At 38.3% G+C, this 26,669-nt stretch overlaps 1 protein-coding gene across 1 annotated transcript in view; it reads right to left on the reverse strand.

The window, feature by feature from the left end:
* Positions 1-18,574: 18,574 nt before the first annotated feature.
* Positions 18,575-26,669, reverse strand: part of LOC122814401 (zinc finger protein 665-like) — a 112,343-nt gene continuing 104,248 nt past the window's right edge. The window contains exon 4 of the mRNA XM_044086984.1: positions 18,575-19,650. Coding sequence (XP_043942919.1) covers positions 18,731-19,650 — 920 coding nt within the window. The 3' untranslated portion in view covers positions 18,575-18,730. The remainder of the gene's footprint in view (positions 19,651-26,669) is intronic.

The following is a 26,669-nucleotide window of genomic DNA, read 5'->3' on the forward strand; positions in this document are numbered from 1 at the left end:
CCTCACAAGCTTTCTACATATATATATATATATATATATATATATATATATACATATATACTTTTTATCAGGCATGGGAGTGGTTTACTGTGCTGTAAAACAAAGTGTTATTGGTACACATGTTAAATTCACATCCCTTCCCCCATCAGTGTGACATTCAAGCTGGTCCTGCCCTACTTAGTAGCTGTCATAATAATATACAACCCTTATGTACTTTAAATAAAATTATATAATGATGTGGTACCTCTTATTTAACCAAATCATTAAGTAGATTATTAAGTCTGTGATTTTATCCAAGACAATATACTACATGGCTGGAAATATAACAACCTTAGTTCATTTGGCAATCAAAAAATATATATAAATATATCATATACATTTTGCATGTAAAAATCAATTTCTATTTTCATAACCTATAGTTAACAAAGATCGCTTTCATCCTTCTAGACTTCTTAAGGTCTGTGTACAAGAACCCTAAAAACCTATATAATTGTATAATTAGTTAGTATTGTTATTACACATAATTTTGAATAAAGTGGAAAAAAGAACCAGAAAAAATAAAAATAAGAAAATTTATGTATGATGATGGAAACAAAATATACACATGAATTTCAACTGATTTAAAATGGTATTTAAAACCAATTTGTAGAATAAAATAAAATACAATTAGTCATGTAAACAATGTGGCAATTTTCTAAGTTTCAGTGCACTTTTAATTGAACAGCAGTAGTTTAGTTCAGGCTTCCTAAAAAGAGTTCAGCTTTAACTGCCACATGAGTTCATGTTTCTCCAGAATATTCGGGATGTCTCCTTCAAGATCACCCATGCCTATGCGATCCAGGATCTGGAACTTAAAACCTGTGTGTCTTCTATGAAGAGAAAGGTGTTTGGCTAGTGCATTATTTTTACATCCAGAGCGGACTTCTGACAGATGACATGAAATCCTATACTTGAGTTTATTTACAGTCTTGCCAACATAGAATGCATCACATTCATTGCACTGTGCCCTGTAAATTACTTTTTTAGTGTTACAGTCACCCCCTGCACTGGTTTTAATAATCTTCTTTAAATAAGGGCAATAAAAACCATCACATTGTTGTATAAATATACAAAATGCACAATTAGTTTCACATCTTTTAGTGCTTTTCTCACATGGTCTTGGTTTAAATTCAACAAAACTTCTAATGTTCCTGGCCTTCCTATAAACAAATGATGGGGCTTCACCTAAGATGTTAATCAGAAAAGGATTTCCTGTGACAATGTCCCAGTTTTGTTCAATAATATTTTTGATACTGTGATAATCCAAAGTGTATGTCATGATGCAGCTATTTTTGCATTTGTTATTCTCTGTGGAATTACTTAACATTTTTTCTACTGGGGAGGTTGAGTGAAGGTGCTTCAGTCCTTCTCAGTTCTAAAATGGGTTCCAGAATGCTTTTTAACATCTGACTTTCATAGCCTCTCACTAGAAAATCATTCTCTAAATTGTTCAGGTTTCTCAAAAATGGTTCCATCTCTGTGGTAATTCGAGCTAATCTATAGCCTTGGGACTTCACTACATTATACTTGGATTTTGTAGGATGTAGACTTTTACTGTGGAGTAATAAGTTAACCCTCGTTGGTTTTCTGAATAGATCAGTGGTGATTCTGTTATTGTTGGTGTCCTTGGAAATCTGCACATCTAAGAAAGTGGTTGAATTACAGCTATGGGAAGAGGTAAACTTCAGGAAGGGGGTTGTTTGATTGAGGTAAGTGATAAAATCTCCAAGCTGCAAGGTGTCACCTTCCCACACAATAAAGACATCATCAATAAAATGTAAATAGCATGTGATATGCTGCATGTAATCTGTGCTGTTTAACACAAAGTCCTCCTCCCATTTGCCCAGGGCTATGTTAGCTATGCTGGGAGCCATGGCAGCCCCCATTGCTATACCAGTTTTTTGTTTGTAGTGTTTGCATTGAAAGTAAAGAAATTGAAGTCCAGTACAAGATTAATGAGCTTGCTTAACTTTTGCAGTTGTGCCTGTGTACCCTGATTATGTTTCTTAAAAGACTCCATAGCTGCTGCTATACAGTAATTGTGAGGGAGCACTGTGTACAAGGATTCCACATCAATAGTTACCAAAATACTGTCAGCTTCCACTGTAATGTTTTTTATTTTCTTCAAAAAATCCATTGAATCTCTTATGTATGACTTATTCTTTTCTGCTAGAGGTTTCAACAAGTAATCAAGGTAAATGGCTGTGGCTTCAGTAAGGGAACCTCCACTTGCTACCACCGGTCTATAAGGTGGGTCTTCTCTGTTCTTGTGTGGCTTTGCTATTCCGAAAAAGTAAGGTAAACGTGGGCATGGGCTCCATAAATAATTATAAAGATTTTCAGTGATAAGTTTTTCTTCCCAAAATGTGAGATGGATATCAGGAAACTGCTTAAAAAACCTCCTAAGAAAAAACTTTATAACTTAACACAGGGAGAAAGAAAAACATTGCTTGAGCTAGGCAATGATAAATCCAGGCGTGTAATGAAGGCAGACAAGGGAGGAGGTATACTTGTGACTGATAACACTAGCTACAACCAAAAGCTAGAGAACATGCTGGAGGATAAAAGATTTTATGAGTTATTTACCATGGATGACATAAAAAGAGAATATGATTTATGGAACACTAATCTCACCACATTATGGGAAGAAAAACTTATCACTGACAATCTTTATAATTATTTATGGAGCCCATGCCCACGTTTACCTTTCTTTTTTGGAATACCAAAGCCACACAAGAACAGAGAAGACCCACCTTATAGACCGGTGGTATCAAGTGGAGGTTCCCTTACTGAAGCCACAACCATTTACCTTGATTGCTTGCTGAAACCTCTAGCAGAAAAGAATAAGTCATACATAAGAGATTCAATGGATTTTTTGAAGAAAATAAAAAACATTACAGTGGAAGCTGACAGTATTTTGGTAACTATTGATGTGGAATCCTTGTACACAGTGCTCCCTCACAATTACTGTATAGCAGCAGCTATGGAGTCTTTTAAGAAACAATCAGGGTACACAGGCACAACTGCAAAAGTTAAGCAAGCTCATTAATCTTGTACTGGACTTCAATTTCTTTACTTTCAATGGCAAACACAACAAACAAAAAACTGGTATAGCAATGGGGGCTGCCATGGCTCCCAGCATAGCTAACATAGCCCTGGGCAAATGGGAGGAGGACTTTGTGTTAAACAACACAGATTACATGCAGCATATCACATGCTATTTACGTTTTATTGATGATGTCTTTACTGTGTCTTTTTTCTAGAGGCTCCTTTAGCTGTTTAAAACTTTCATTTAAAGGCTCACTGCTGATTTTCAGCTGTGAGAAACATTTCTGCAGTTTGTTTCTAAGTAATGGGGATATTTGTAGCATTTCCATATTCAGGCTTGTATTTGGGCCTAGTGTTTATGGAGGCTGTGTGTCTGAGCACATATTCAGGGACATCTTGGTTTAGCCAAAGCCATCAGGCATTTCAGTGAGAGAGAATTGTTTGAGGTCATTGGCTGACTGAGGTCACCTGGACTACAGCTTAGACTAAGCACCTCATTGGTTCTTTTGAGATTTTTTTCTTAAAAGCTGTCCTGGGTTTCAACTTTCTGTTACCTAAGAAGTTAAGTTGTGAGTGTTTCTGCCATTTCACACTGAGCTAATCGAATCGAAGGAAGGACACTGAGCAAACTCGGAACTATAATATATAACATTAAGTATCCTGTTATTTGCTTATTTTGTTCTTTATTTCTTTGTTATTTATAGCACTCTGTGTACTGTGTATTTGTATAGCTAGTTTCACTGTGTGTGAGGTATTAACTGGAAATTGTCCACTTTTACTAAGCATCTGTTGGGTTTTTTTTGTTTCTGATAACTTGTTGCAGTTAAACTCTTTTTTATAGAGGCTCCTTTAGCTGTTTAAAACATTCATTTAAAGGCTCACTGCTGCTTTTCAGCTGTGAGAAACATTTCTGCAGTTTGTTTCCCACCCTCCCTGTTGGTATAGTGTTTTTATAGCTGGTGGCTTTGCAGTTGTCCACCCCTAGTGTAAATATGATCTGGGACCCTCCTCCCAGTCTAGTGTCATTACCTCATTCTACCCAGTACAGGGAGAACATTTGAGAAGGCCAATCAGCTTAGTTTCTGCTACTCCTTTCTCTCTTTCCACTACAAAAAAATTTTTTTTTCTAAGCTTGTTTCCTGCCTTTCCTGTGGGTAGTCTAGCCTGGATATAGATTTGCTGTGTCCAGAACTATTTGTACGCTTCTAGGCCCCCAAGCCTTTCTGTGTTGGAGGGAAGCCTTCTAGCTTAATTTTGTTTCTTAGAACTAGCCAGTTTTTTGTTTCAGCACTTGTTCAGACTTATTGTAAGCACTAAATAAGCTACAAATTACTACAGCACTCAACTTTCCTCACTGTCTAGAGGAAAACAGTTTCTAGTACTTAACAAATAAGCACCTATCCAGGCATGTCTAAGGGTCAGCCCCTGGTGTTTTCTCCTGTCTACCTGATGAATCTGGGAATCTTGGGGCAATGTAGTAATTGCCTCATGTACACAGACAACCCTCTCCTACCACCCAACACTACAACCTGTAATAGATGCACCTATATAGCCAAACTGGAAGCAAAGCTCTCTTCACCCAAGACTGGACTAGACAGTCAAGAGGAGAAGGTAAACACTTGCACCACACCACACTCAGCACATAGTCCCTCAAAACCTACACCACCAAAACACACACACAGAAACACAAAACACACACCTACATTCGCGGAGGCTCTCAGTAAAAACCTGCCCAAGCAACAGGGACCTCCAAAGCAGAAACACAAGCAACCTCCACCCCCCCCAACACAACCCAAATGACACATAGCCCACAATTTCAGTGTGCCACTCAACCACAGCCCATAAGGCATAACAACGTACCCAACACTCTAGTCATAGGTGACTCTATAGTCAGGCACACTGATGTTCCACTCACCAGGCTAAACAAGGAGAAAGTTACTGTCAGTTGCCTGTCGGGTGCCAGGATCCGCCACATAATGCATGCACTCAGGTCACTCCACAACAAGTACAAATATGACTCCATCATTGTCCATGTTGGTGTGAATGACCTGAGATGTACCTCCTTGGACTACATGAAAAGGGACATGGAGGAGCTGTCCGATCTTGTAGCCCAGGCAGGTATGACCCTAGCCCTGAGTAGCATCCTGCCATCACCCAGAATGATACAACAGTACAAGGACAAAAAGATTGACTTCAAAAATTGGCTAAGCTTCTGGTGTCATTCTAAGTGGATCCAGTATCTGTCTGCCTGGGATGACATGATCGACAAGCCACAATGCTTTACCAGAGATGGCCTGCACCTGTCGCCCCTGGGATTCTGGATACTGGCTAAGGCTCTAGCCACCCCTATAGTGCCTTTTTTAGGCAAGGTTCAAATGACAAATTCACCACCCTAACAGGTACAGGAAAGAAGAATCTGAGGGTATTGCTACTCAATGCTAGAAGTCTACACCTCAAAATGCACTCTCTAGAGGCACTCCTTAAAATTGAGAACATCGACATCTGTGCAGTGACAGAGACCTGGTTCATGGAGAACATCGACATCTGTGCAGTGACAGAGACCTGGTTCAAGGCTCCACAGAGTACCCCTGCATTACCAGGCTATAATTCATATCACACCTTTCGGCCACCTAACCTGGACTGAAACACTAAAGGCGGAGGCGTGTCCGAGATTATCCAAGCGCAACTAACTCTGGGCAAGACCGCAATCCAAATTGTAGCTTGCTACAGATCCCCCACCATGCCCCAGGATTCCCATTGTTCATTTCTTAATACACTGGAAAATATTAGGGTACAACCTAACACCCTAATAATGGGCGATTTCAACTACCCTACCATTAACTGGGAAAACTACTCATGTACCAACTCTTTCTGGAATTTATAAATTCCAATGCCATGGATCAACTTATCCACACCCCCACCAGGGGCAGCAATATCCTAGACCTGGTTATTACCAGCATGGGCAACTGTTGCTCCACACCAGAGGTCAATTCCTCATTGGTCAGATCCGACCATAAGCTAATCACCCTAGACATCCACATCCCTCCCCCACCTCCCATTAGGGAAACCACAGTAAAAAATTTCTCCAAAGCCAACTTCACGCTTCTTAAGACAGAAGCGTGAAACTTCACGACACCCATGCTGACGGACAGTAGAGGTATGACTGCTGAATCCTACACAAATGTACTTTATAAGCACTTACATGAGTGCATGAATCATGCAATCCCTAACAGAACCAAGATGCTATCTTCCAAAAAAAGGAAGCCAATCTGGTGGTCCCCTGCCATAAACAAACTCTACAACACAAGAAAGAAACTGTTGCAAAAAAGAGTAAAATCCCATGATTGGAGAAACTCCCTGGTCAGCTTCAGTAAGAAGCTGAGATCCTTCATAAAATCCTCCAAAGCTAGTTATGAAAACAAAATCGCCACTGACTCTAAAGACAACCACAAAGCATTCTATAGCTACGTCAAGAATCTCAATGGCAACACTCAGATCTGCTCTGAGTTATAGCACAATGACACTAAATATACAGAACCAACAGATATTGCCAACATCCTGGCAGATAGGTTCAGTGCTAACTTTAACCCTCTGTCATCCCCTAAAGGGCCCATCTCTATACAAGAAGAATGCAAAGTTCCTGTAATCACGGCTGTACAGGTAAAAGACACACTATCCAAAGCCAAGAACACAGCATCCATGGGACCTGGCGACATCCCAGGCTGTGTTCTACAAGAACTACAGAACGAACTGGCACCCCACCTAAATACCATGTTCAGTCATAGCCTCACCTCAGGCTATGTGCCCACTGAATGGTGCACAGTGACAGTTATCCCACTCCACAAAGGGGGAGCCACCACAGACCCCGGAAACTACCACCCCATTAGCCTAACGAGCCTGGTCTGCAAGGCTATGGAGCATATCATGGAACTTATAAACAATGACATTGGTAATCTCCAAACTCAGGACCCCACCCAGTTCGGGTTTGTAAAAGGCAGATCATGTCTCCTAAACCTGATAGACTTCTTTGAAGCAGTCACCAAAGCCGTAGATGAGGGTAAGGTGGTTCACACAGCCTATCTAGATCTCGCCAAGGCTTTTGACACTATCCCCCACTCTGGAATTATAGATAAACTCACTAAACTAGGTATAAATCCCTATGTCACAAGATGGGTTGCCAACTGGCTCACTGACAGAACCCACACTGTGAAAGTAGCAGTCTCCAAATCCAGCTTCAGACCAGTGACAAGTGGGAGTACCACAGGGTTCAGTCCTGGGACCTCTCCTGTTTGGTATCTACTTCTCTGAAGTACAGGCCAACACAGAAGGTCTTTGGCTAATGAAGTTCGCAGATGACTGCAAACTAGGAGCCATAATCAAAACTCCAAAAGATGTGGACATCCTACAAAAGGGCCTTGCTGAGACAGATGCCTGGTGTTAAAGCCATGGCCTCAAGCTCAATGCCAAAAAGTGCATTGTCATTCCTTTTGGTAAAAACTCAGTACCCATGAACTACCACATAGGTGGTAGTCTACTTAACACCGAAAGTGTGATAAGAGACCTTGGGACACAGGTGGACGGTAGTCTCTCCTTTGATAATCACATTGCCACAGTACTCAGGAAATCCTTCTATGTGGCACACCTCATCACAAACGGTTTCTCATCCAGGAAAAAAGAGGTCATTGTTCCCCTCTACTCGTCACTCATTAGACCCATTATAGAGTACAATGCCCCTTTTGGTATGTACCTCACAAGACATCTACAGCAACTGGAAAGGCCACAGAAATACCTCACAAAGAGGATTACCAGCCTCAAAGAGATGCCATATGCAGACCGTCTCAAAAAACTGCAGCTTTTCTCTGTTGCATATCGCCTACTCAGAGGCGATCTCTGCCTAACACACAAAGCTATGTCAAACCCAGAGCTTTTAGACATGCTCCACTTAAAGAAATCCCAATCCCTATGAGCTACACGCTCTAGGGACCTAAACCTCGTCACCACAATAAACAGAACATGCTGGAGGGATAGATTCCTGTCCCAGAGACTTCCCATACTCTGGAACAAACTACCTATCTATATCAAACAAAGCTCCTCATTAGCACTCTTCAAGAAAAATCTTGATTGGATGGGAGATAGGAAATTCACCCCAGGGATCACTTCTGTGGCTTTGCTAGACAGTGGCACAGGAAAATAATTTTCTTGGGTGGCGAAAGCCAGGGTACCTTTGGCTAGGCTTATATAGGCCCTAGGGCCAATAGCCTAGTACCTACCTATGAACCTATGAACACCTTGCAGCTTGGAGATTTTATCACTTACCTCAATTTAACAACCCTCTTCCTGAAGTTTACCTCTTCCCATAGCTGTACTTCAACCACTTTCTTAGACATGCAGATTTCCAAGGAGACCAACAATAAAAGAATCACCACTGGTCTATTCAGAAAACCGAGGGTTAACTTATTACTCCACAGTAAAAGTCTACAAAAACCAAGTATAATGCAGTGAAGTCCCAAGGCTATAGATTAGCTCGAATTACCACAGAGCTGGAACCATTTTTGAGAAACCTGAACAACTTAGAGAATGATTTTCTAGTGAGAGGCTATGAAAGTCTGATGTTAAAAAAACATCCTGGAATCCATTATAGAATTGAAAAGGACTGAAGCACCTTCACTCAACCTCCCCAGTAGAAATATGTTAAGTAATTCCAGAGAATAACAAATGCAAAAATAGCTGCATCCTGACATACACTTTGGATTACCACAGTATCAAAAATATTATTGAAGAAAACTGGGACATTGTCACAGGAAACCATTTTCTGATTAACATCTTAGGTGAAGCCCCATCATTTGTTTATAGGAAGGCCAGGAACATTAGAAGTTTTGTTGAATTTAAACTTAGACCATGTGAGAAAAGCACTAAAAGATGTGAAACTAATTGTACATTTTATATATTTATACAGCAAGGTGATAGTTTTTATTGCCCTTATTTAAAGAAGATCATTAAAACCAGTGCAGGGGGTGACTGTAACACTAACAAAGTAATTTACAGGCACAGTGCAATGAATGTGATGCATTCTATGTGGGCAAGACTAAATAAACTCAAGCGTAGGATTTCATGTCATCTGTCAGAAATCCGCTCTGGATATAAAAATAATGCACTAGCCAAACACCTTCCTCTTCATAAAAGACACACTGGTTTTAAGTTCCAGATCCTGGATCGCACAGACATAGGTGATCTTGAAGGAGACATCCCGAATATTCTGGAGAAACATGAACTCATGTGGCAATTAAAGGTGAACTCTTTTAGGAAACCTGGACTAAACTACTACTGTTCAATTAAAAGTGCACTGGAACTTAGAAAATTGCCACATTGTTTACATGACTAATTGTATTTTATTTTATTCTACAAATTGGTTTAGAATACCATTTTAAATCAGTTGAAATTTAAGTGTTTATTTTGTTTCCATCATCATACATAGATTTTTTTTCTTATTTTTATTTTTTCTGGCTCTTTTTTCCACTTTATTCAAAATGATGTGTAATAACAATACTAACTAATTATACAATCATATAGGTTTTTAGGGTTCTTGTACACAGACCTGAAGAAGTCTAGAAGGACGAAAGCGATCTTTGTTAACAATAGGTTATGAAAACAGAAATTGATTTTTACATGCAAAATGTATATGTATATATTTATATATATTTTTTGATTGCCAAATGAACTAAGGTTGATACATTTCCAACCATGTAGTATATTGTCTTGGATAAAATCACAGACTTAATAATCTACTTAATAATTTGGTTAAATAAGAGGTACCACATCATTATATAATTTTATTTAAAGTACATAAGGGTTATATATTATTATGACAGCTACTAAGTAAGGCAGGACCAGCTCGAATGTCACACTGATGGGGGAAGGGATGTGAGTTTAACATGTGTACCAATAACACTTTGTTTTACAGCACAATAAACCACTCCCATGCCTGATAAAAAGTATATATATATTTAGAAAGCTTGTGAGGAAATTATTACTCTATTTTTGTTTTACTTGGATCGCTTGTCTGTGTACTTAATAAAGGATTTTTGACTGGAAACAGACTGCCTGCCTTGCTTGGTTTAGAATACTTAGTAATGCTGTGCAATTATATATTTTCTATTATTACTTTTTGTTTTGTTTTGACTTAAGACGAGTTTATGTTCACTATTTCTACTACTATTGTCTGATCTGATTAATATACAGTGATTAACTAGAAATATATGGACTGAAAATCTTCCACATAGAGAAGTTTCTTACACTGTTTTAAATTCCTTTTTATAAGACCCATTGTTCCTACTACTATTGGAACTGTCTGGGTAATTTTCTTCCACATTGCTCTCATTTCTGCCCCCAGATCCTGATATTTTATGACTTTCTGTGTCTCTGTACACAAGACACTGTAGTCACTGGATGTGGCAATTTCAATGATCAATGCTACTCTTGTCATCTTTTCTTGGACCATTATATCTGGTTTTCTGGCATCTATCTTTTGAACGGTTGGTAATGGAGGATCTTATGTGATGTAGACTTCATTTTCTATGATGCTTTGTGGCTTATGTTTCCAGTGTTTTTTGGCTACTTCAGTACCATAATGTTTACACAATCCCCAGTGCAACAGTCATGCCACATTATTATGCCTTTCGGTATACAGTCCTTCTGCCATTAATATGTCGCAACCAACAACGAGGCGTGCAACTGTTTCCAATTCGGTTTTGCAAAACCTAAATTTGTCTGTTTCCCCCACATGGACGTTATAAACCAATGTGCATGCAGCCCACTATCTTGGGCCACCAATATCAACCTTTCATCTCATGGTTTGAATTTGAACATCCTTAGCCATTCCTGTGTTTGTTCTTGATCAACATGAGGTTCTTACAGAAGTTTTCTACACTTGCAACTGTATTTATGCTTTTTCCACATTTCTTACCTTGCCATCTGATCCTTCACCTTATATTTTTTATTATGTTTTTTGGCACATTCAGTTGCTGCCTGATTTTTATCTACTCCTGGTTTAATTTCCATTCCTGCTTGATGCCGATAAGCTTCTGATAAATTAAGCAGAGAAGTCAACTTAGATTTATTCTCCTCATGTTTCAAAACTTTCACTACGTTTGGGTCTTGTGAGGTCAGAAGATTTGTGTGGCGTCCTGCAACTGGAGATCTATAGATATAATCAGTTTCAAGGAGGGCCATCCCTCCTTTGGAATGGGGAATATATAATCTTGGTATGCACTGATTTTTATAAATCATTTGGCAAGCATGAAGCATCCTCCCTGTTTTTCTATCTAATCTATCCAGCACATTTTGGAGTCAGTCAATCACTCCAAAACTGTTAAGACAGGAAAAGCAAATTGGTTTATATCTTGAAATTTGTTCCTAAATGTCAGTGTTCTTTTCAGGATTAATTTAACTCTTCTGAAGTATTCCTTACTAAGTTTTTTCGCATTTGTTCATGTTTTATTATTCATCCTTCATCAATTCCCAAATAAACACTCCTTCTTGCTCAAGTTCTTTTATATCGCATTCTTGTCCCAAACTGATGTTTTCCTGGAATTGCAGTTTTCCTGCTTTAAAGGTTGCTTTTGCACATTTATCAAGACTAAATGACATTCTTAAATCTGAACATGTTTTGACACACTTGCAGTTGTGCTTTTAGTTCCTCATCTGTGCTACACAGTTTTAAATCATCGACAAAGAGAAGGTGAGAAGTCTTTACACTTTCCTGTTTTCTAGGAGCCAGATTATAGCCATGGCCTAAGTTGTTGAGTAAACAGCTTAGTGGATTAAGGGCATGGCAGAATAGTAACAATGACAGAGAGTCATCCTGAAATATCCCCCTTTAAATTGTTATCCCTGGGATAACAATTTGTCCTTTATCATGCCTTAATTGCAAAGTGGTCTGCCACTGTTTCATGGTCACTGTAATGTAGTCGATCAGTGTGGGATGTATCTTATACATTTTTAAGCACATTTCTACCATGAATGAGGGATACTATCAAAATGCTTTTTTGTAGTCAGTCCATGCCATACTTATATTCTTCCCCTTTTTACGTTCTCCACTATGACTTTATTTAAAAACCAATGATCCTTTTTTCCATACAACTTTCTTTTATTGCCCTTTTCTGTTCTACTGCCATAGTGTACATGTCATCAGAAAGCAAGTTATTGGCCTATAATTTTTAGGGTAGCTTGCAGGTTCACTCAAGTAAAAACATTGTTTTGCCTGTTGTTAGCCAGGTTGGTGTCTGTTCTGGGCACGCATATAAATAGTTCTTACTCATGGCTAAATCTTCCTGCATGAATGGCTTGATGAATTTTTAGGCTATTGGCCCATGTGAAAGACTTACCACATTCAGTACATATATGTGGCTTCACATCTGTGTGAATGGCATAATGCTCTTGAAGACTGCTTAGCTATTGAAGCACTTACTGCATTCAGTACATTTATATGGCTTTGCTCTTTTTTGATTTCTCCAAGTCTTTTGGGTTTCTAATACCGTGACGGGAATGGACCCCATTCCTAAGTCAGAGTACAATTAAAGTTCATGAAATTAGTATTACTTCACTCTTTGATGTTAGCCAAAAGTGCTCTTCGCAGTACCCACAATGTGCCCAGCAATAACTCCTTCTGCAATTCATACGGTGTTACATGAATTGGTAACATATCCAAATATGATTGTAAATTCTTTTTTATAAGACCAGTTGCTCCTACTACTATTGGAACTGTCTGGGCATCTTTCTTCCACATGGCTCTCGTTTCTGCCTGCAGATCAAGGTATTTTATGACTTTGTGTCTCTCTGTATGCAAGACACTATAGTCACTAGGTGTGGCAATTTCAATGATTAATGCTACTTTTGTCTTCTTTTCTTGGATCACTATGTCCGGTTTTCTAGCATCTATCTTTCGGACTGTTGATATTGGGTGATCCCATGTGATGTAAACCATTATTTTCTATGATTCTCTGTGGCTCACGTTTCCAATGTTTTTCAGCCACTTCGATACCATAGTGTTTTCACAGTCTCCAGTGTAACAATCTCACCACATTAATATGCCTTTCAGTACACAGTTTATCTGCCATTAGAGCATCATAACCAGCAATAAGGTGTGTAACTGTTTCCAACTCGATTCCACAAAACCTAAAGATGTCTGTTTGTCTCACATGTTCAATGGACTTAGTAAACCAGCGTGTATGCAGCCCGTTATCTTGGGCTGCCAATATTAACCTTTCATTTCTTGATGTCAATTCACCTCTCCTTAACCATTCCTGCGTTCGTTCTTGATAAACATGAGGCTCTTCCAGAAGATTTTTATACTTGCAACTATATTTATGGTTTTTCCACATTTCTTGCCTTCTCATCTGATCCTTCACCTTATATTCTTTCTTTTCTTTTTTAACACATTCAGTTGCTGCCTGGTTTTTATAGACTTCTGGTTTGATTACCATTCCTGCTTGACGTAGATATGCTTCTGCTAAATTAAGCAGAGATATCATCTTAGATTTATTCTTCTCATGTTTCAAAACTTTCACCACATTTGAATCTTGTGAGGTCAATAGATATGTGTGGAGTCCCACAATTGCAGATCTATACATGTAATCAATTTCAAGGAGGCCCATCCCTCCTTCAGAACGGGGGATATATATTCTTGGTATGCACTGATTTTTATAAATCATTTGGTGAGCATGAAGCATCCCTCCTGCTTTCCTATCTAATCTATCCAACACATTTTGGGGTCAATCACTCCAAAACTGTTAAGACAGGAAAAGCAAATCGGTTTATAGCTTGAATTTTGTTCCTAGATGTCAGTGCTCTTTTCAGGATTAATTTAACTCTTCTGAAGTATTCCTTACTAAGTTTTATTCAGATTTGTTCATGTTTTATTATTGATCCTTCATCAATCCCCAAATAAACACTCCTTCTGCTCTAGTTCTTTTATATCACATTCTTGTCCCAAACTGATGTTTTCCTGGAATTGCAGTTTTCCTACTTTAAAGGTTGCTTTTGCACATTTATCAAGATTAAATGACATTCTTAAATCTGAAAAAGTTTTGACAAACTTGCAGTTGTTCTTTCAGTTCCTCATCTGATGAGCTATACAGTTTTAAATCATCAACAAAGAGAAGGTGAGAAGTCTTTACACTTTTCTTGTTTTCTAGGAGCCAGATTATAGCCATGGCCTAAGTTGTTGAGTAAACAGCTTAAAGTATTAAGGGCAAGGCAGAACAGTAACAATGACAGAGTCACCCTGAAATATCCCCCTTTGAATTTTTATCCTTGGGATAACAATTTGTCCTTTATCATGCCTTAATTGCAAAGTGGTCTGCCACTGTTTCATGGTCACTGTAATGTAGTCGATTAGTGTGAGATGTATCTTATACATTTTTAAGCACATTTCTATCCATGAATGAGAGAGACTATCAAAATGCTTTTTTGTAGTCAATCCATGCCATACTTGTATTCTTCCCCTTTTTATGTTCTCCACTATGACTTTATTTAACAACAGATGATCCTTTTTTCCATATAGCTTTCTTTTATTGCCCTTTTGTTCTACTGCCATAGTGTACACGTCATCAGCAGGCAAGTTATTGGCCTATAATTTTTAGGGTAGCTTGCAGTTTCACTCTTAAGAACATTTTTTTGCCTGTTGTTAACCAGGTTGGTGTCTGTTCTGGGTAGGCATATAAATAGTTCTTACTCATGGCTAAATCTTCCTGCATGAATGGCTTGATGAATTTTTAGGCTACTGACCCATGTGAAAGACTTACCACATTCGGTACATATATGTGGCTTCACATCTGTGTGAATGGCATAATGCTCTCGAAGACTGCTTAGCTATTGAAGCACTTACTGCATTCAGTACATTTATGTGGTTTCAGTCCTGTGTGAATGACAAGATACCATTGAAAACTGCAGCAATTTCTAAAACACTTACTGCATTCAGTACATTTATATGGTTTTGCTCTTTTTTTATTTCCCCAAGTCTTTTGGGTTTCTAATACCATGACGGGAACGACCCCATTCCTAAGTCAGAGTACGATTAAAGTTCATAAAATTAGTATTATTTCACTCTCTGTTAGCCAAAAGTGCTCTTCGCAATACCCGCAATGTGCCCAGCAATGACTCCTTCTGAAATTCATACGGTGTTACATGAATTGGTAACATATCTAAATATAATTGTAAATTCTTTTTTATAAGACCAGTTGCTCCTACTACTATTGGAACTGTCTGGGTATCTTTCTTCCACGTGGCTCTCGTTTCTGCCTGCAGTTCAATGTATTTTATGGCTTTGTGTCTCTCTGTACTCGAGACACTATAGTCACTAGGTGTGGCAATTTCAATGATCAATGCTACTTTTGTCTTCTTTTCTAGTATCTATCTTTTGGACTGTTGGTATTGGGTGATCCCATGTGATGTAAACCATCATTTTCTATGATTCTCTGTGGCTCGTGTTGCCAATATTTTTCAGCCACTTCGATACCATAATGTTTGCACAATCTCCAGTGTAACAATCTCGCCACATTACTATACCTTTCATAGGAACATATACAGTTTCTCTGCCATTAGAGTATCACAACCAGCAATAAGGTATGTAACTCTTTCCAACTCGGTTCCACAAAACCTACATATATGTCTGTTTCTCCCACATGTTCAATTGACTTAATAAACCAGCATGTACGCAGCCCACTATCTTGGGCTGCCAATATTAACCTTTCCTTTCTTGATGTAAATTCACCTCTCCTTAACCATTCCTGCATTCGTTCTTGATCAACACGAGGCTCTTCCAGTTTTTTTATACTTGCAACTATATTTATGTTTTTTCCACATTTCTTGCCTTCTCATCTGATCCTCCACCTTATATTCTTTTCTTTTTTTAGCACATTCAGTTGCTCCCTGTTCTTTATCCGCTTCTGTTTATATTTCCATTCCTGCTTAACGTCGATATGCTTCTGGTAGATTAAGCAGAGATGTCATCTTAGATTTATTCTCCTCATGTTTCAAAACTTTCACCACATTTGGATCTTGTGAGGTCAATAGATATGTGTGAAGTCCCACAATTGCAGATCCATACATGTAATCAATTTCAAGGGGGCCCATCCCTTCTTCAGAACGGGGGATAGATAATCTTGGTATACACTGATTTTTATAAAACATTTGGTGAGCAAGAAGCATCCTTCTTGTTTTGATATCCAATATAACACTTTTTGGGGCCAGTCAATCACTCCAAAACTATAAGATAGGACAGGAAGAGCAAATGGATTTATAGCTTGGATTTTGCTCTTAGGTGTTAGTGCTGTTTACAGGATTAATTTAAGTCTTCTAAAGTACTCCTTACTAAGCCTTATTCACATTTGTTCATGTTTTATTGCTGATCCTTCATCAATTCCTAAGTATTTATATACCCGCTCTTGCTCAAGTTCTTTTATATCACATTCTTGTCCCAAACTGAGGTTTCCCTGGTCCCGCAATTTTCCTTTTTTAAAGGTTGCTTTTGCACATTTATCAAGACCAAATGACATTCCGATATCATCTGAAAAAGTTTTGACAACCTGCAGCCTGTGCTTTCAGTTCCTCATCCGATGAGCTATACAATTTTAAATCATCAACAAAGAGACGATGAGAAGTCATTAGACTTTGTTGTTTTCTAGAAGCCAAATTGTAGCAATGGCCTAGGCTGTTAAGTAAGCAGCTTAATGTGTTAATGGCAAGGCAGAATAACTAGGGTGACAAGAGAGTCATCCTGGAATATCCCCCTTTGAATTTTTATCCCTGGGATAATCTGTCCTTTATCATGGCTTAATTGCAAAGTGGTCTGTCACTGTTTCATGGTTAATGTAATGTAATCAATCAGTGTAGGGAGTACCTAATACATTTTTAAGCACTCTTTTATCCATGAATGTGGGATACCATCAAATGTTTTTTTGTAGTCAATCCATGCCATACTTAGGTTCTTCCCCTTCTTACAATTCTCCACTATAACTTTAACAACAAATGGTCTTTTGTTCCATATGACTTTATTTTATTGCCCTTTTGTTCTACGGCCATAATTGAGTTTTCTTCTAAATGACTATAAACTCTGTCTACGTCAATTCCTGTGTAGAGTTTGTATGTTGTCGGAAGACAAGCTATTGGTCTATAATTTTCAGGGTAGCTTGCAGGTTCACTCTTAAGAGCATTGTTTTTCCTGTTGTTAACCAGTGCGGTTTGTGTTCAGGGTGCATATATAAATAGTTCTTACTCATGGCTCACTCATCGTGAAAAGAAGTTAATACTTTAAGCCAAAAGTTAGGTACTGCATCTGGGCCTGGGGTTTTCCAGTCAGAGGCTTTTCTCGACTTTATTTCAACCTCTCTAGTTGTTATTTCATCCCATTTCATATCCTGTACCTTTAAACTTCTTATTCTTTCTTTTACTTCTTCTATCCATTTAGCATCTTTGTTATGTTCCACAGGATCTTCATAGATACTTCTCCAAAATATATCTACTTCCTCTTTTTTTGGCAGTCTATCTATTCCTTTTACCTTATTTCCCAGTTCTCTATAAAACTTTTTTTGGGTCATCAATAATTTGTTTATTTTGTGTTTTTCCCTTATGTTTATCTTTGTATCTTCTAAGTCTTTCTGCCTGTTTTGTAATTTTTAGTTTATCTCCAATAGTGCATAATAGATCCTGGTCTGTTCTAATACCACACATTGCTTTTATCACATCTATCGTTCCTTAATATTTTCATTGATCTGTTCCCTCTTCTATAATCTTCTAACAATGACACTTCTTGTCTTAGCTGCTTTATAGTTTTCTCTGTTTGATATTTCCATGATGGTATTCACTGTTGCCCCCTCTTTTCCCTTGCTACCCTATGTTCCTGTGGTAGAACTTTATCAGTTATTAATTTAGCAGCACAGTAATATATTCTGTTTACTTCTGTTATATCGCATGGGTCTCTATGGACAGTGGTATGCTGTATTCATTTGTTTTATCAAGCTTCTGACTTTTGGGGTTTTATTAACCTTCTGCAGTCTATTTCTCTCATTGATCTTGATGTATCTATCTTTGTTATTAAATCCAGCAACTCCTCTCAACTCCTTTTCTTCCATATTGAGGGTACATCCCTTGTTTTCCATTTTCTGTGGGCATTCTATAGAAAGTTCTACAGCATCTTCCTGTGGCACATTCTCTTCAATTTCATCCTGTGTCTTCTGTTGTTCTGTCATATGGGAACTCACTGGCTTATCACTCCTCAACATTGACTGCATCAGAGTTTCCACAGTTTCCAGTTTCTTTCTTTGCCTTTCCTCTTCTCTAATTTTATCCTTCTTTTATTTTAAATGTCTTATTCTTTCTTTTACTTCTTCTACCCATTTAGCATCTTTGTATGTTCCACAGGATCTTCATAGATACTTCTCCAAAATGTATCTACTTCCTCTTTTGTCGGCAGTCTATCAATTCCTTTTACCTTATTTCCCAATTCCCTATAAAACTTTTTTGGTCATCAGTAAATTGCTCATTTTGTGCTTTTCCCTTATATTTACCTTCGTGTCTTCTGAGTCTTTCAGACTGTCTTGAATTTTTTAGTTTATCTCCAATAGTGCATAATATATCCTGGGCTGTTCTAATACTGCACATTGCTTTTATCACATCTATCTTTCTTAATATTTTTTTTTTTTAGTTTTGCTCCAGTATGAATGGCTTGATGATATTTCAGGTTACTGGCACGTGTGAAAGACTTACTGCATTCAATACATTTATGTGGTTTCAATCCTGTGTGAATGACTTGATGATTTTTCAGGTTCCTGGCACATGGGAAAGACTTACTGCATTCAGTACATTTATGTGGTTTCAATCCTGTGTGAATGGTTTGATGACGTTTTAGGTGACCGACCCATTTGAAAGACTTACCACATTCGGTACATATATATGGTTTCAGTCCTGTGTGAATGACAAAATGCTGTTGAAAATTGCTGCGATTTCTGAAACACTTACTGCATTCAGTACATTTATATGGTTTTGCTCCAGTATGAATGGCTTGATGAATTTTTAGGCTATTGGCCCATATATAAGACTTACCACATTCGCTACATTTATATTGTTTCAACCCTGTGTGAATGGCTTGATGCTTTTTCAGGTTATTGGCACATGTGAAAGCCTTACTGCATTCAGCACATTTGTGCATTTCTTTCTCTCTGTGAAATCCCTTAGTTGTGTCACATTCAGAACTCCTGCTGTAGCCATGTCCTGAGTGAAGTGTTGGAGTAGGAGAGAGAGGAAGGTCATCATACACCTTCACCGTCTGAGCTTGCAACTGTAGATGCTCTGTCGGGTGATGTGCCACAGGTGTTCCATTGTCACATTCAGGGGTTTGGTGGCAGTGATGATCTGATGGAAGCTGTGGTACACGAGTGAGATAAACCTCATCAATGTCCTTTCCAGGCTGAGACATCTGCTGGAGGTTCCTTGCAGGGTCATGTAACTGTGATGTCACAAGTGTTGGCTGTTGTCTGCGATTCACATTGCAGTCTGTACTCTTCATACCTAAAGCAGGTGATTTGAAAGTATATTATTACAAGAACAAAACAAATATGCAATATATTTCATTAAGATGATGTGTGTACATGGTTTAGCAATTTAAAATATTTGGATTTTCATTTATTAACTATTTTATAAGCAGATTATCTGAAAGTATATTATTAAAAAAACAAATATATGCAATGTATTTCATCATGACGTGTGTACATGGTTTAGTAATTTTCATTTATTGACTATTTTATTCTGTTATTAAGATCACTAATGAAATAAGGTTAGGTAGCTCAATTCTATCTTTTATCAGAATTAATCAACTCTGAATAGGTGTTTAATTTATTTCAGTCAGCTGCTCTTTTTTATCAGGCAGCCTAAATCACAAACTTAATTGCTGATTTACAATTATGTAAAATTGACATACAGCCCCTTTCTCACCTTTCTTCCCTCGTTTACTCTTCCCTCCAAAATAACCATCGTTCTCACATCTAACTTCCATCATTCATAGTTTTAGGTAATCTCAGATACATGCTTTACAGTTTGGTCTATACTGTTTCCCCATTCACCTCCCATTGTTAATGTACTGTCTACTATAGTAATATTCATATAGCAGCTATTTGTAAGCACAGTCTTTATAACAAATCAAGTCCAAGTTCATACAGTCTTGATTAAGGCTCAAAAGGACACAGTACTGCTTTTTTCTCCTTTCTTTCCTGATACAGCTTTGGAAGCCTTCCATATGTCAAGAATTTTACTGCAGCAGTGATCCATATGAAAAATATACACATTTCAGTTGTGTGAACAACTTACTATAACTGTAGAAGTTTGAGTAGCATCACTTTTGTAGTTTCAACCCCAAAACCTTTAGCAAGTTTAGTCCTGCTGTATCCTAGGAGGGGAAGGAAAGCATAAATCAGGCATGGAGACCGCCGTTATACTTACATGTACATAAATCAGACACTGAGACTGCCCTTATACTTACATGTACATAAATCAAGCATGGAGACTGCCCTTATGCTTACATGTATTTGCCTTAATCCAAGGGCATGGTGGTACAGTTTGAATGCTTCGAAAATGATTTATGATGTAAGATCTCCATCCACAGAACATAACTTTCATCTTTACCGGCAAACAAAAAAAGAGGAGGAGGGCCAGCTGCCTCCTTTTCAAAGATTTAGGTATGCATCCTTACATAAAGAGGAATCTGTTTGTGTTCATATGTTGCATAGCTTTGGGACATTGGCTGGCTGGGCACATACCTTCCTGCAGGTAATCCCAATATGTTTAGAACTGTGCCACAGTATTCATCTTACACACAAATATAAACAATAGTTCTTGGCAGCATTATAGGAAGAGAACATACTGTGCAAGAGTGTTGTCAGCTTCAACACCAAAAATGTGGACTCCCCCCCCCCCCACACTCTAGGAAGACATATTTCCTTATAATACCCACCACTAACCTACATTACTGTGCTTAACAAACTACTGTACGTCTCTCAAGTGTTTTTTATTATACAGTACTGTCATTTTGAAGGACGTTTTTCTCTGTTTTCTCTGTTTTTAAGAAAGAGTAGTCCATTCCTTGTATATTTCTAATGGAAAACTACATACTGTAGTTTCAGAAATAGCTTGGTAGTTCATAAGTTCATAGGTAGGTACTAGGCTATTGGGCCTAGGGCCTATATAAACCTAGCCAAAAAGGTACCCTGGCTTTCGCCACCCAAGAAAATTATTTTCCTGTGCCCCTGTCGAGCAGAGCCACATAAGTAATCCCTGGGGTGAATTTACTATTTCTTATCCAATGATCAAGATTTTTCTTGAAGAATGCTAATGAGGAGCTTGGTTTGATATAGATAGGTAGTTTGTTCCAGAGCATGGGAGTCTGGGACAGGAATCTATCCCTCCAGCATGTACTGTTTATTGTGGTGACAAGGTTTAGGTCCCTAGAACATGTAACTCAGAGGGACTGGGATTTCTTTAAGTGAAGCATGGCCAGCAGCTATGGGTTTGACATAGCTTTGTATGTTAGGCAGAGATTGCCTCTGAGTAGGCAATATGCAATAGAGTAAAGCTGAAGTTTTTTTGAAATGGTCTGCATAGGGCATCTGTTTGAGGCCGGTAATCCTCTTTGTGAGGTATTTTTGCCGCCTTTCCAGTTGTTGTAGATGTCTTGTGAGGTACATATCAAAAGGGGCGTTGTACTCTTTAATGGGGCTAATAAGTGATGAGTAGAGGAAAAAATTAACTCTTTTTCTGGATGCGAAACATTTTGTGATGAGGTCATATCTGACTGCTTATCTACAAGACAGCACCTGTTAATGTGTCTATTTATGTCTGAATTTTGTCACTGAAAAATACTAGACATTGCTGTACTTAAACTGTAGAAGTAACGCTAAATGTTCAAAAAATACATTTTAAAACCCAGCACAGTTCTATGGTAATAAACACTACTGTGAAATACTCAGTCATTCTTCTGTGTGTGTAACTGTTACATGTTCACTTTTCCAGAATCAAATTCACAACACGTTGCTTTCATTACCATGATGTTTGTTACCATCAGAATAAGGTTTATACCTGTTTGTCCAATATAGTTACCCAATTTCAACTTTCTTGGGGGGGGGTGTCTGGGAGGAAACAGTTAAACACAGTGAGCTGTTATGGCAGCTAAAACTGAATGCTTGCAGAATTCCTGGAATAAGTAAAAATAACAATGAATCATTTAACAGTGTGCTTAAACTTAGAACTCCTAAACAACAGATTTCAGGCAGATCTGTCCTTTACAAATGTGTTTTTGCATTTCTGTGATGTTATTTACTTGTATCACAGTTTTTAATACGAAATATTAGGAATTTATTGCTGCATTTTTGTACTGCAAATAGTTAGGTCTAATTGTTTACAAGTGGTTGCTTTGGATCATGTGATTTCATGGTGCTTTAAATGCAGTGTTTACATTATATAATTTAGAGTAGAAGTCCAGTTATTTTGAGGAGGAAAGTGCTAAACAATTATATTAAAGCTTTGGAAGCCTGACTGTGCAGTGCACTTTGTTTTTACATGTTTTGTTCTTTGTATCATGGTTTACCTTTTGTATTCCATATTTTTGAATAATTTCTAAAAGCTAAATGACAACCAAATTTGACATTTATCCATTGTCTAGAGTAGATGAACTCATAGAGAGGCTAAGCAAAGCAAGGTTTTTAACCACCACAGACTTCACAAAAGGCTACTAGCATATTCATCTTACACAGAAAGCCAAAAGGAGTAGATGGCATTTTCCACCCAAAAGGCCTTTTTCATTATGCTGTTACCCTTTGCGATTCACAGAACTTTTTTCACCTTTCAAAAGCTCATCAATAAGGCTCCAAAACCTCATGTCTGTCCTTTGATGACACAAACATTTATTCAAACAGTGGGATCATAGTTGGTCAATGTACAAACTGTGCAAGACTCTTTAAAACAGGGAAGACGTACACTTAATGCCGCCACAAGTAAGCTTTGCATGACTGAAGACAGAAACCTAGGCTATGGGATTGTGAGAGGGGTAATTAGACCTCAAACAGCAACAACCTAAGCTATGGGACTGCGAGAGTGGTAACTAGACCTCATACTGATACAACAGAAACTATCAAAAACTGGGAAATACCCCAGTACCAATGAAAACAAAAATTTTGTTCTAACATGGTGCTTCCAAAAGTTTGTACCCAATAATGTAAGGTGCTTTTGACAACTTGAAAACAATGCTGTGTTCAGAACCAGTCCTGATTGCCCCTGACTTTAGTAAATTTTTTGTTGTATACAATGATGCATCTTGTGTTGAGTTAGACATTGTGTTACCTCAGAAAGTAGATGAGAAATACCTAGCATACTACTCAAGGAGAAAGCTAAGTATGTCTTGGAAAAGATACTCTGCAACAGAATGGGAATGTGTCAGTATTAAGTGGGCACTTACATCACTACAGCCTTACTTATTTGAAATCATCTTCACTCTGGTAACTGACTGCGCACTCCTACAGTGGTTGTATAAACAACAGGATGTCTACATAAAGTTTAATAGAGAGAGTATATCATAACAGCCATTCAATTTCACTATCTGATACAAGTCTGGCAGTAGCCCCTTGAATACAGATGAGTCATCCTGATTTCATGACTGATTTAATTCCCTAGAAAACCATGAAATCTATGCTGGGAGGTTTTTTATTGGGACAGTGGATAGTCAAAGGTGTTAAATTGCTGTTTTATGGTGGTACATATATACCACATAATGTGACATGAATTCAGTGATGGTGCATATATACCATTACTGTATAAATTAGGACAGCAGAGGTTAATACTGAAACACTTGTTGAACTAAAGCAAAGGCTGTAGCCCAAGATGGTAAAGACATTTGCCTGTCTCAGAGAGGGAATTTGCAACACTAAGAGTAGAGACTCCTGCAGAAATTATAAGTAGAAGTTGTGAATTTATTTGTGGAATACCAGACACTTTCCAGTGGATTTACCTGTGTAGTATTGGGGGGTCTACTTCACAATGTCGAAAGCCGACAATATCGAAGCTGATATTGTCGGCAGCACAACATCGAAAGTGCAGAACATGGGGAGATTTCCATTTATCTCAATGTAGTGCAGTCTCGGAGTTGGAATATTTAAGTAGGGGAAGTGTGGCAGGCGTAGCCCCCCCACGTGGGGGGTGCCGGGGGGCTTGTCTCCCTACCTACGCTAGTTAGTTTTTATTTATTTTTTTAACATTATTCAATGTTTTACTACATCGATCACTAGAGGCCAACCTTTAGTGATTCGATGTAGTAAAATTTCGATAACGTGATATAGATGCGTATTGGGAGCTTACTGTAAAGTACCAGGTGTGTGACAGCTTGACCAAGGCTACCATAACCAAGAATGAAAAAAACTTTTCAATTTTAATGAACCAGAAAGAGCATTTATTTTGTATGCTTATTTTTGTTTTTCTTTCTAAGAATTAACTTTATTTTGATCTACTAAATAAACTGCACAAAAGTAAATAAGTAACTGTCTCCAGTTTATTAGTGAAAGTTCGTAGCACAACAGGTACAGAGCGCTCACTTTTAGTGCTGGAAGATGGAACTTACCATAGCAGTAGATGTCTTACTGATCACTGTTGCAATATTCTTAATAGATGGGTTGTAGCTTACTGACATCCAACGGGTTATTAAAGCTTTCCCTTCCTAGGATGTACATATGGATAATGACCTAAGCTCATCAGTGTAGGGTATAAAAATCAGGCATGTGTGCTTGATCCTCAGTCTAGCTCCAAGCCAGCAGTGGCCTGAAGAAAATCTAGAAAGGAGACTGGTCAGCTAGGAAGGGCTTAGTTTGAAAAGGATAAGCAAGTAGCCCCTCATAAAAGTTGTAATATCCTGGGATAATGCTTGTGTGTCTGAGAGTGTAAAGCACAGTGTTTCTGCTAATACAGAGAGAAAAATAATAGAAAGGGTACAAGGTGGGATGGACGGAATACTGCTACGGTAATCAGTAGGACATTTATTGTTACAGTACGTTCTTAAACAACTGTACTACGTCCTGACTGAGTCACTGTTGCAATATTATTAACAAACTGACTGAGTCCCAGAGCTGTAGAGAAAGAAGGGTGGCAGGCTTAAAGAGAAGGAAAAGAAAAGAGAAGAGTCCAGGAGGACAGACAAAATACTTCTGGCAAAGAGTGCGCTGGACCTGGAGAAGACATCTGGCTTAGTGTTTTGTGAAAGTGTGGATAGATGACCACATAACTGCTTCTAGAATGGACCTGGTAACCACCCCTTGTAGAAGACCCCAAATGACACCACTGCTGAAGTGGAATGTGCTTTTGGCCATGTGAGTAAAGTCTTTCCATGCTGAGAGTAGCAGAGGGAAATAAACTTTCAGACCCAGGAAGCAACAGTTTGGAAACTGGCTGTTCTAAACTGGAATCCTTAAAGGAGATGAAGAAGTGGTATATTTTTGTGATATCTTTAGTTTTATCCATGCAAAAACCTCAGTCATCTGTGAATATCTAAGGAGTCTAACTTATAAACAAAGGTATGGCATTTAAGTCCAAGGAAGTCATTGTTGCACTGTATTCAGCACTCATCAGAGTTATCATTGAATACAATGCTCCCTTTGGTAAGCACCTAACCAGGCATATCCAACAACTGGAAACTCCACAGAAGGTTCCTCACTAAAATAATACAACATCCAGTTGTCCTATGCAGACTCACTCAAGGCCCTATCCCTGTATTCTGTCTCCTACAGGCTTTTGAGGGGAGATCTATGCCTGGCATACAGGGCATTGTCAGAGCCCACTCTGATGGACCTTCTGCATATCCACAAAATAAACAATACCAGAATTACCCATTCTAAAGACTTAAACCTTGCCTGTGATATAAATAGGACCTGCTGAAGAGATAGGCATGTATATCAGTGGCTACCCCCTCTATGGAACAGGCTCCTCATCCATGTGAAACAGAGTTCCTCCCTAATCCAATTCAAGTGCAATTTGGACAACTAAATGGGGTAAAGTACATTTTTCCAAAAACAAAAAAGAAAAATTAAGGTTGCAAGGTGGGACAATAGGCTTCCTTGGGGATTTAAGGTGTACAGCACCTCTCAGAAAATCTTCTGTCCTGGGCATGAGACGGTGCTCCCAAGACAGGAAAGTACTAATGTCAGAAACATGAGCCTTGATGGATGAGTAGAGCAACCCTGAATGTAATAATTCACATAAGTACTGAAGTACTGTGGGGGGTATCCGATAGAAGGGGTTGGAGTTTTGCTTAAGGTACCAGATGGAGAATCTCTTCCACTTGGCTGTGTAAGATTTCCTGGTGTTAGGTTTCCTGGCTTCTTGTAGGGCTCAAACCCCCTCTTCAGAAAAGGTTTGTCTTGTATTAATTAGACTCCAATCATCCAGAATGGTACACTGAGTGAAGTCAGACTCATATGAAGGCACTACCCTTTCTGATGAGTGATTAGATCTGGTTTTGAAGGGATTCTCCAATAATTTCCCTTTGATATGTGAAAGAT

Source organism: Protopterus annectens, chromosome 10.part0 (genome assembly GCF_019279795.1).
Source record: "Protopterus annectens isolate FY-2018-M chromosome 10.part0, PAN1.0, whole genome shotgun sequence".
Lineage (NCBI taxonomy): Eukaryota > Metazoa > Chordata > Ceratodontiformes > Protopteridae > Protopterus > Protopterus annectens.